Source organism: Macaca mulatta, chromosome 4, assembly GCF_049350105.2.
Source record: "Macaca mulatta isolate MMU2019108-1 chromosome 4, T2T-MMU8v2.0, whole genome shotgun sequence".
Lineage (NCBI taxonomy): Eukaryota > Metazoa > Chordata > Mammalia > Primates > Cercopithecidae > Macaca > Macaca mulatta.
Window position 1 is genome coordinate 155,455,256 of NC_133409.1, and position 12,281 is coordinate 155,467,536.

The window sequence follows — 12,281 nt, forward strand, 5'->3', positions numbered from 1 at the left end:
CCCTAGGAGACGAGGCCAAATACATCACTGGGGCCAGAGTATGCAAAACCTCATAAGGCAAGGTAAGGGCTTTGGAAGTTTCTGAGTCAAGGAGCAGGTGATCTGACCGAAAATTTTAGAAGGGTATTAGGATGCTGAGGGGAGCACAGACTGGAGAGGCACAGAGATAGGAGCAGGTACTACAGGTAGAAGCTATGCAATAACCAGGAGACAGGAGGTGGGTGCAGAGTAGGTCAGCACTGGCAATGGAAAGTAAAGGGCTCCCAGTATGGATTATTTATCCCTAGATTACTGCCAAAGAGGTCTTCTTTCCTAGTCTTATTACTCTGTTCAATTCTGACCAATTAAAATCTCCAAATGTCACTTCTTTTTCTTCTTAAAAGCACTTTTCTTTTCTTTTCTTTTCTTTTTTTTTTTTTTTTTTGTGATGAGTCTTGCTCTGTTGCCCAGGCTGGAGTGCAGTGGCGCAATCTCAGCTCACTGCAAGTTCCGCCACCCAGGTTCACGCCGTTCTCCTGCCTTAGCATCCTGAGTAGCTGGGACTACAGGCCCGCCTCCACGCCCGGCTAATTTTTTTTGTATTTTCAGTAGAGACGGGGTTTCACTGTGTTAGCCAGGATGGTCTTGATCTGCTGACCTCGTGATCCGCCCGCCTCGACCTCCCAAAGTGCTGGGATTACAGGCGTGAGCCACCGTGCCCGGCAAAAACACTGTTCAAAACAGTGCTTTCCTTTCCACACAAACAAATCTAAACTAATCAGCCTGGGCATTGTGTTTCTTGAGCCCTGGATGATGGTGCCTGTTTTGTTGAAGAATTTGCCCATTCTGTCTCATCTCTCTGACTTAGGACACACCACACTAAATCCTGATATATCAATTATATATATCATTAAGGCTTCTTTAGTTGTCGTCTATTATGATGTATGTCCTTTAGGACGATGACCACGTTCTTTTGTACTGACTGTTTCTCCAAGGGCACATTCAATGATAATCAATGGGGAGGATTTCCGAGTTAATGACCCTTTGCCATCACAGGTTGTCCACCTCTTCTCAGCATTAAGACCCTCTGCTTATGCACATGCCCACAGCTCTAGAGGGGAAGAAAAGAAGTTTAGAAATACCCAACCAGGCACATGGACAAATTGACCTACATAGGCCTCCCTCCATGCCTCCTCTTCCCCTAAACCCACATTTATTTTCATTCCTTTCCTTCTAGTCTGGCACAACATGTCAGTAAAAAGGACACAAGACCAGAAAGCAAATTCTGAGATTTGGAGAATCTGTCTCAGAATAAGCAGTTGCAATATGCCTTATCTTTCCCAGAACATGTTCTTGCTCCACGTCTAGCAATAAAGTTCCAAGAAGGGGAATTCATCAACATCTCTCTGACTGATTTAACACAGTGAAGACATATCTGTTTAAGAAGTATTGCTGGTGGCCAGATGAGAGAAGCTATTGAGACATCTGCAGTGAGGCACCTGTTGCAAAGCCCTACCTAGAAGGGGGCTGTAGGGAACTCATTCCTTCTTTGGGATCAGCATGGTTCTGTATTATATTTTTAGAACAGTTGAGTTTCCATGTGTTCTTAAGGTCTAGGATGTATACAGGAGCTCTGGTATCACAGTGGACCCCACAGAAGTGGCCAACTACTTACATTTTAATTAGCTTTCTCTGCTTTTTTGTTTATCAGGCTAAAGCTGAATGTGAATCTGATGGCTGCTGCCTTAGTTCAAAGCCAGTGGAGTGCTATACCTACAGAAGCAGAATTTTAATAAACTGGCCTGAGCAATAGCAAATGGGGAGGACTCCCGAGTTGATGACCCTTTGCCATAACAGGCTGTCTACCTCTTCTCAGTAATAAGACCCTCTGCTTATTCACATGTCCACAGGTAACCTCTAGAGGGAAGAAAAGAAGTTTAGAGATACCCAACCAGGCGCATGGACAAATTGGCCTACCTAGGGCAGATGCCTCAAGTATTTTTCTTCTGCAACTGACTATCAGCACTGCAGACTATTTCTGGGGGACATTCTGGCATTATTAGAAGCCCTCCAGCCACTCTCAGCTTTGACATGTCCTCTACGTAGTTTCTGCAATGAAAGTAATTAATGTAATTGTTCTCATAGAACAGTGATGGTTCTTAGGGAGCATTCTGGAAATTAAATAAGTTGGGTTTTTGTTGTTGTTGTTGTTGTTGTTGTTGTTGTTGTTTTGATGTCCTGGTGATTGGGAGAGGGCACAGTACTGACATTTAGGGAAGGACCAGGGATGCTAGATGTCCTGTGAAGAAGTCTCAACTCATGCATGACTTCCAGGTATCTCAAAATCAATCTGAAGGTGAAAAACCTGATTATTTGAGGCTAAAACAGAATTCCTTTTACACATAAGCATGCAATGCTTGTGTGTGTGCATAATTTAATGTGCACTGAATTTTCCAAGAATGCAATCACTTTACAAATTAAGAGAAGACTGTATTTTGTTGTATTCAAATGTCACTCAGCATTATTGGTCTTTTCAAAAAGAAAAAATCACATTGCTGAGAGTAATGTCCCTTGTGGTATTTGAGTTACCTAAGTCAGTTGGTTTGGTCCTTGTTGCATTCGGGATAGTTCCATACAGAGCTAAAACATCCAACTACTTCATTTTGTTTTCTAGTATAGGGCCCAAGCATTTATAGGTTGAAAGTATCTTTATTATTAAAGATACTTTATTATTTTTATTATTAAAATACCATCCTTTATTTAGCTTTTATATCATATTAAGGTGCTTTAGCAATTTTTGAAAAATTAAGTTAAATAGTATTACCTAAGAATTTAATTTTAGGCTGTAAAAAGGATCATAAAAGTATTAGATATAAAAAGGGAGCCTAGGCCTGACAGGTGTGAGAACCACTGCTTTTAATAAATTCTCATTTGTAAGCCCTGTTTAATGAGCTACACAAGCACCAACCTCACAGAAGGTCAATAAATACAGGTCACAACCCTCACTGCTACTCCAAATGGTTGCACCAGGACCTGACTATATGATTTCAAAGCCTGAGTTGCTGCCCTTGTGCCTTGGGATTTTAAGGCTCTTCCCAAATTAATACACTTAGAATCCCAGTGTTTTCTTACAGCGTTTCTTAATTTCTCCATCAAAAATAATTCCTTTTCTCTAGTATAACTAAAGAACTATGGCTGAGGCACTTTTATTTTTCCTTATATAGGTGGGAATTCTTACTGTCAGGGGATGAAGTTATTTGTTCTCACAGTCTATCCCCATTGTTCTTTGCATTCTCTGACCCTCAATAAAACCTTGTTAAGTTTCATCACTCACATTTACCAACCCCCTAGAGATACTTGTGTGCGTGTTCAACTCTGGAAATTAATAGAAAAAATTTTTTTTTCTTCTGAGATGGAATCGTGCTCTGTCACCCAGGCTGGAGTGCAGTGGCACAATCTTGGCTCACTGTAACATCTGCCTTCTGGGTTCAAGCGATTCTCCTGCCTCAGCCTCCCGAGTACCTGGGATTACAGGTGCACACCACCATGCCTGGCTAATTTTTGTATTTTTTGTAGAGATGGGGTTTCACCATGTTGGCCAGGCTGGTCTTGAACTCCTGACCTCAGGCGATCCACCCACCTCAGCCTCCCACAGTGCTGGAATTACAGGCATGAGCCACCGCACCTGGACAGACATTTTTATCATTATTCAAGTGTGGAAAAATTTTCTCCTGTTTTTTAGTACCACGCATCTGCTTTACCTCATGCAGTCTCCTAACCTTTATGATTTGGTGACAGTATCAGAAAAGGAGAGGCTCTGAAATACAAGTTAAAAGGAATTGGGAAATGAATAAATTGACCATCTGCAGAAGTAACAGATATTTGAGATGGTTTGGAAATGGATGGATGATGAAATTCACACAATGTTTTTTCACATCAAGTAACAGGAAATGGACCTCAGATAAGTTGTGATCACATTAATTTAACATGCCCTTTATCAGGCAATGTTTGCTGTAATGAAATAAACAAACAAAAAAACAAAAACAAAATAAAACAAAACAAAATAAAAATGGAGCATGTCCAATACTATGTCATAACTGAAGAATGGCAGACTGCATGAAATTTAGAAATGAGTGAAAAAGAATTAGGCTTTGTTAGTATGTTTCTTACAATCTCCATGGAAGGGAGTGCTCTGTTTCCAATGAGGAAAATATAAATTTTTCTAATCTGGCCAAAGACCATTTATTCAGGTAAATAGTTGTTTTTTCAAGACATAGCTGTAAAAAAAGAAAAAAAAAGTCCTTTAGGACCAGATTCTCTCATATAATTCTATGTTCCAATCTGTTCCTTTTTGCCCTATAAATTGTTTTCAGGAAAAAAAAAAAAAATTTATATATATATGTGTGTGTGTGTGTGTATATATACATACATATATATATATATACACACACACACAAAAAAAAAGTTATTTGGGGCAAAACATGAATCATGTGCTTTCTTGCAGCTACCATATAAAAGTTCCAGTGTAAAGCACTAACGTGACATGCTGGTTTGGATTAGCTCTAATCAATTCCCCAAGGCTGATTAGTAATGTCATAAATTAATCAAGATTGTTTCAGCAACAGAGGGTACCATGCTTGGCTACGAGGTGCAAATAACTTAAAAGATCTATCTGTGAGTCCTTATTTCTCTTTCTCTCTCTGTTTTAGAAATTTTAACCTTCTTAATAACTGAGAGTAATGGGCCTGATATGTAAACTTTGTAAAGAAGTGTTCAATTTTTTTCTTAATGCTTCTCTCCATTCTCCACGTAGATTTTAGCCACCCCACACACAATATTCTTCTAGACATCTTCTTCCCTGCTGACAATTCCAAGTTATTCAAGTAGTCCCTGATGGCCCAAACTTACATATAGACATACAGATGCAGAAATATAGACATCTATCTATATTCTCTGTATGTTTAATAAGGAGTTACTTCACTATTCTTTATTCTGGCCTGGAGAATGTGTTTAGGTAACTTAATCCTTCTACATCCCCTTCTCACTTTCTCTTCTGGATTTTAACTACAGATTTCTCCATTCCATAAAACAAACCAACAGCAGAATTTCCTGCTGATTATCTGTATTAATGGAGAGGCTCAACGGCACCTGTGCTATGAAAAGTTGTGATGAAAAAACTCAAATGTATGATGAATTTACTGTCCTCAAGTATTTTGGTGTGAAATGGTGGGAGGAGAGAAGATACATAAATGAAAAGAGTATAATCTCTGTTCTAACAGAGAGAGGAGTATACACACATACACATACATAACATATATACAAAATACACATATACATACACACACACAGCCTCCAGAGAGATGTTATAAAGATTTTGCGGGAAGTTAAGTAGAGATTTATAAGAGTTTAGAGGAGCTGAAGGAAGACAGAGCTCAGCTAGGTTCTAATAGAGAGGGCTTCAGAGAGTGAGACTTGTGTGAACTTTGGAGGATAAGTTAGGATTTAGATAGATGGAGAAGCAGAGAGAAAGAACATTTAATTAAATGGATTTCATGAAGTCTGAATTGTATCAATTCTGTGCCAAATGCAGATTCAACACATCAAATAATGTGAAGAAATCAACTATAATGAAGCACCATCAAGGTCCTCCAAGCACTTCCTAGGAATCAGGATTTTTGGTCTAGGGTCTTTAGTCTACAGATTGAGAAGCAAGGGTACCTGGAGATTGGTTGCTGACTCTTAATTTTAGCCAAAATCTTGAGCTTTCGGAATCCATCCACCTTCTTAATGTCCTCCGTGAGTCTTCTTTTTCTCCTCCTTAAGAGAGGAGGAGCAATGAACAATATTTAGAAAATGAATAATATTTATGGAAACACTATTAGGTTTGAGTTTCTCATCTATAAATTTTTCTTTATGACAAACTATGTGATGCTTGTAACTTGTTTTTACACTGGGAGTTTTTTCCTATTATATTTTCCAGTATAGTATTTGATACATAAATTTAATATATGTAACATATATTTAAAATGTAAATCAGGCTGGGCATAGTAGCTCATGCCTGTAATCCCAGCACTTTGGGAGGCCGAGGCGGGTGGATCATGAGGTCAGGAGTTCGAGACCAGCCTGGCCATCATGGTGAAACCCCAACTCTACTAAAGATACAAAAAATCAGCTGGGTGTGGTGGCCGGCTCCTGTAAACCCAGCTACTAGGGAGGCTGAGGCAGGAGAATCGCTTAAACCCGGGAGGTGAGGGTTGTAGAGAGCCGAGATTGTGCCATTGCACTCCAGCCTGGGTGACATGGTAAGACACTATCTAAAAAATATATATATACACACACACACACACACATATATATATAAAGTTTAAATCAAATTATATCAAAACCCATGATAAAACATCTAACCCAAAACTGGAATATTGGCAATAACTTGTATTTACCTCTGTGTGTTTCCCCATCCCATGTCTTGCCTTTATCACTAAGATAGCCACTGCCAGGTATTTTTAAAACTCTTTCTTAAAAGTTTTCATTATCACACACTTATGTATACTTATTCTGTGTAAGTGCTTCTATATATACTTCAACAATGTATAATTTGGTTTTATTTTCATTTTACTGTTTTTTTTTTTTTTTTTTTTTTTTAAGAGATAGGGTCTCACCATGTTGTCCAGGCTGGTCTCAAACTCCTGAGCTTAAGCAATCCTCCCACCTCAGCATTCCCAAAGTGCTAGGATTACAGGCATGAGGACCTGCCCAGCCATGGTTTTACTTTTGAGTTTTAAAAAATGTTATTATATATGAACCTTCTGAGACTTATGTTTCTAAAATTCAACCAGGTACTACTGTGTGTACCTCAATAAATGCATTATTTTGACCATGAACATGTAATTGTCTCTAGTATTTTTATCTATTAAAAATAGCATATTTTCCATTCTCATATGTCTCCTCTTGCATGTGTGCAAAATATTCTCTCATGTAAACATCTAGGAGTCAAATAGTTGGGTCACTGGAGTGCACTTACTGGATAAAAAATACTATCAAAAATCTTCAGCAAATACAATTCGATGTGGAAGAGTTCCCACACTGATTCTTGGCAAAGACCAAAATACTTTTAAATATGCCACTCCTAAGTGTTTAAAATGAAGACACTTACTCTGATTTCCTCAGTTGGGGGTGGGGGAAAACAATGGAGAACAGCCCTTCTCCTCCTCTATTTTTTTTTCTTTTAAAATTTATTCCAATTAATAGAGATACAGTAAATGCAAGTGACACAGATAAGAAAACATGGAGCAGATCCTAACAGAAAAGGTAGGGAATAGAAACTATGTTCATAAACAGGATCCACACAAGAGAAATATGGGAATGAGTAAAACGGCAAGAGTCCTCCAAAAAACCCGCACTGCCAAGAATTTTCCCAATTAGAACACTCACCAGAGAAAACGGTGGTCAAGTTTCAAACTGCCCGCGCAGCGTCGGGATTGGCCATCGACATCAACTCGGCCCGATTGACGTGTACTATGCTGTAAACTGGGTTCAAACTTTTTTCTGCTGCCTATCTCAATATTTAGCAAACTCAAACTGGGAACAAGGGAGGAGAAACAGCACCACTCTCAAAACAAACAAGTTTAAGTCGATTTGTACGTTTCTGTGTGTGCCAACTGCTTCATTACTAAAGTACACATGAAGTTTAGGGACAGAGCGCCGGAAACACTATGGATATTTTACCAGTTGACACTTAAATATTGTATTTTATTTGTGGTCAACAGGAATTGAATTTTCCCTTTACTAGGTTTGTCTGATGATAAACCTGATCCTTCTTCAGATAAAAAATTGTCTCAAGCGTTGCTGCAACATGCAGTACACTGCAGTGCTAATTAATTTTTTCTTTCTTTTTTGAGACAGAGTTTCGCTCTTATTGCCCAGGCTGGAGTGCAATGGCCCGATCTCGGCTCACTGCAACCTCAGTCTCCCGGGTTCAAGCGATTCTCCTGCCTCAGCTTCCCGAGTAGCTGAGATTACAGGCGTCCGCCACCACGCCCAGCTAATTTTTTTGTATTTTTAGTAGAGACGGGGTTTCACCATGTTGGCCAGGCTCGTCTTGAACTCCTAACCTCACGTGATCCACCCGCCTCGGCTCCCCAGAGTGCTGGGATTAGAGGCTTGAGCCAAAATTAGTTTCTAACAAGGATAAAGTAAGGAATCTTGTAAATCTTCTTTGTAACGAGTAACAAATATCTGCTGTAAGAAAAGTGAGTGCCAGCTCTCTTTGGGAAGACTGAGTGGCTCTGAAAAGAGCCTTTGGGGTGTGGGCCGAGACTGACCGAACGTTCCGCGGTGGGCGGGCTCACTTGGAGCTGGTGTACTTGGTGACGGCCTTGGTGCCCTCCGATACCGCGTGCTTGGCCAGCTCCCCGGGGAGCAGCAGGCGCACAGCCGTCTGGATCTCCCTGGAGGTGATGGTCGAGCGCTTGTTGTAATGCGCCAGGCGGGAAGCCTCACCCGCGATGCGCTCGAAGATGTCATTGACGAAGGAATTCATGATTCCCATGGCCTTGGACGAGATGCCGGTGTCGGGGTGGACCTGCTTCAGAACCTTGTACACGTACACGGAGTAGCTCTCCTTGCGGCTGCGCTTGCGCTTCTTGCCGTCCTTCTTCTGGGCTTTTGTCACCGCCTTCTTGGAGCCTTTCTTTGGGGCGGGAGCAGACTTTGAGGGTTCAGGCATGGCTGGTAGTAACTGCCGGAAAATTAGAGAAAAAAAGGGAAGGAAGTCGGTAGCACTGTCTAACTACCGCTTATTCCCTGCTTCTTAACGCAAATGGAGCAGACAATGAAGGTGTGCGTTTAACTAGTGGTGAGTCCTGGAAACGTATATTAACTTTGTCCAATCAAAATAAGTGTTTTTCAAAACCGCAATCCCATTGGTTAAAGCGAAACTGTAATGTTAGCCAATAGCATAGCTTAGTTTTCGTGCCTGTATTGACTATAAGTAGCCGAGCCTTAGTGTTGCATCAGTCTCAGGCACGCTGCTGATTGAGTGTATTTGTCATGTCGGGACGTGGCAAGCAGGGCGGCAAAGCTCGCGCCAAAGCTAAGACCCGCTCTTCTAGGGCGGGTCTTCAGTTCCCCGTGGGCCGAGTGCACCGACTGCTCCGCAAGGGCAACTATGCCGAGCGGGTAGGTGCCGGCGCGCCTGTGTACCTGGCGGCGGTGCTGGAGTACCTGACCGCCGAGATCCTGGAGCTGGCTGGGAACGCGGCCCGAGACAACAAGAAGACCCGCATCATCCCGCGCCACCTGCAGCTGGCCATCCGCAACGACGAGGAGCTCAACAAGCTGCTTGGTAAAGTGACCATCGCCCAGGGTGGTGTTCTGCCCAACATCCAGGCCGTGCTGCTGCCTAAGAAAACTGAGAGCCACCACAAGGCCAAGGGCAAGTAGTGGGTCTGGAGTAGTGCATTACTCATACCTCGGTCCAAACCAAAAAGGTTCTTTTCAGAGCCACCTACTTTTTCACCAAGTAGAGCTGTGTTCCACAGTTTTATCCGATGTCGAGTCATCTTGCAATGGCACTGAAATGCTGTATAGAGATGAAGCAAAACCAAAGGGCTTTTACACCACATTGTTTTGAGATAGAAAGTAGACATTGAAATATTCGCTGCACATCAAGAAATTTAGGCGCGGCAGCTCGCGCCCGCAATACAGCTGAAAACAATAGGAAAAGTGGGGCAAGAGAATAACAAAGGGAGCTGGAAGTTGGTTAGAGGGCTGAATAAGTAAAAGCAAAGGGCAGAACTAAGGTGGACGGGCGGGTGAACAAGAAGCGAGATAACAAGCAGTGAACCTTTTGCAGCCGAAACAAAGGTGAGATAATGTGAGCAAGGACCTCGTGGCCGGCAAGATCTGGAACAAACCAGTAAAAGGCAGCTCTTCAGAGATGGGCATGCGTATTAGGAAGGAAAAAGTATCCTTAACAAAAGCCCATATGATAATCAGCTACTTAAGGTTCATGCATATGGGCTGCATATCTTGCATGTATTTAAGATTATGAGATAGAGGTGATGCACAAGCCACAGAGGCCAAAGTAACTAAGCAACAAACCTATCAATAAAAGGGCAGATACTGGCTATAGATTAGGCGGCACTGGGAAGAGAAAAACACACGCACACACATAAAAAGACTTAAACTGCAACAAGCTGATGCTGATCTCATCTCGCAGAGGTCAATGCGCTCTCCCACGCCGAGAGTGTAATACTCTGCTTAATAAACTTTTGCTGCTTTGCTTTGCTATCTGAGTGTGTGTCGACTAGTTTGCTCCTGGCACCAAGAGCCTGGAACTGCTTGGCACCATCCGGTAACACAACCACTTTGGGAAGCCGAGGCGGAAGGACGGCTAGAGCCTTGGTGTCCGAAGTCAGCCTGATCTTTACAAAAGTAGAATAACTGACTGTGCCTGGTGTCTCATAGCCTGTAGTCCTAGCTACTCGGGAGGCTGAGACCAGAAGGATCACTTGAGCCCAGGAGTTCGAGGGTGCAATGAGCTATGATTGCACCACTGCAGTCCAGCTTGTGTGACAGAGCAAGAGTGTTTCAAATGAACCTAGTGTCAGATACTTACTTTCTGTATTACAGAGGACTGAAAGCTAGCTAAATAATAGTTTTCAGTGTACCTGGGTTCCAGAGAGAAAATTGGTAAACTAACCTTTGCTCCTTGCTTGGGCTTTTAGTTTATACTTCATAAGACCATGGAAGCAGAATTTGGGTATCTGACCCTTCTGCAGAATTTAGGACCCCACGTGCGTTTGGCCTACCTATTCCAGTTCAATTGAATCTTTCCCAGCACCTATGGTGTGCCAGGCACCCTCCTAAATGGGAATACAATATTAATCCAGATACATAACGTCTATATCCAAAAGGAGCTTCAAGTTGACTTGGGCAAAGAATACATGTCATAATGGACTGTTTATGTAAATGATGGGAAAGGGTTGGGGTTAGGGTGTGAGATTACGTTAGAACGTGTTACTTAAAAACAGTATGAATGATGGACATTGTAAGTCAGGTTTTTTATTATATCATAATCATATAGCCCTGTTCCTGTCAGTTTTTCCTGCTTCCTTTCTCTCATCAAGATCACTCCCTTCCTCCTCAGATCACCAGTCCTCCTAGCTAGAGAGGGCCTTCTATTCCTCTCCACCTAAACTTATATAAGCTACTGTGTTCCTCATAAAGACATGTTAATGAAAACGAATTTCTACAGGATCTCTAGTCCATTGAAATACATTAATTTTTGAGTCTCTGCACACATTTTTATTTACTAGATTTGTCTTAATTGCAATCGCATACAACTAATATTTCTTGGAATAAAACAGCAAACACAACTGTCATAAATATTACTTTTTTAAAAAAAGTTACGATTATTTGATGTTGAGGACTCCATCCTGATTTCAATGAATTAATTCATTCGTTCCGTTTTAAAATGTCATCTGCGTTATTTGTGTGTATAAATTTTCAATAATTGTTTCTGTTACAACCATCAATATAAAGTAAATGATATGGCTCCATAGAAGGCCTATAAGATTTTTGAAATTAAAATAAGTTTTTAAATAAAATATGCTGTCATGATCATTGAAGTTGATGATAAAATTATTCCATTGTTTCTATTTCTCCCAAGAACCACTATCTAATCATGAAAGCTAGCTAAGTAATAATTTTCAGAGTTCCTGAGTTCCAGAAGTAAAATTCTTTAAGCTAAACAGTTTGTAAAGTAACTTTTGCTTTATAATTATTATAATTTTTGGTGTTATTTACGCAAACTCAATGTACTCATAATCAAAACACTGACAAATGCAAACTTATGTATTAAGTAAAATAAAATATACAAGTGTGATATATCATTGTTTATAATTCTACATACACATGTAAAGAAAAATGGAGGAGCTGTTAAATGTGTAGCTTCAAAGTAAGTAAACTAGAGGAGGCAACCTTAAGATCAGAGGGATCCAAGGGGCAAAGAGCAATTAGGAAGATTTATAGTGCCTTATCACTTTATGGTATCATATCATCTGTGAAATATTGAATTAAATTAATGTCCTTACTGATTTGGTGCCCTCTGAAGGTTCGTTGAAAAATCGGACATGAGGCAGATTAATAGAAAAAAAAGCAGACAAATTTACAATGTGCATGGAGAGAATCAGAGTGATTGCCCACCCCAGAATGTGGTTCAGAAGTTTATACACCATCCTAGAAAAACAGTTTGAGGGAGGGAGAAGAGGAATTCATTTGAGAGGATTACTAGGAAGAAT

General features: G+C 40.8%; 2 protein-coding genes across 2 annotated transcripts; one reads left to right on the forward strand and one right to left on the reverse strand.

The window, feature by feature from the left end:
* Positions 1-8,323: 8,323 nt before the first annotated feature.
* On the reverse strand, positions 8,324-8,799 carry H2BC15 (H2B clustered histone 15). The gene has a single exon (XM_078000798.1). The coding sequence runs from the start codon at positions 8,702-8,704 to the stop codon at positions 8,324-8,326; it is 381 nt and encodes a 126-aa protein (XP_077856924.1). The 5' UTR covers positions 8,705-8,799.
* Positions 8,800-8,992: 193 nt separating this feature from the next.
* On the forward strand, positions 8,993-11,609 carry H2AC15 (H2A clustered histone 15). The gene has a single exon (XM_015135765.3). The coding sequence runs from the start codon at positions 9,028-9,030 to the stop codon at positions 9,418-9,420; it is 393 nt and encodes a 130-aa protein (XP_014991251.1). The 5' UTR covers positions 8,993-9,027; the 3' UTR covers positions 9,421-11,609.
* Positions 11,610-12,281: the final 672 nt, after the last annotated feature.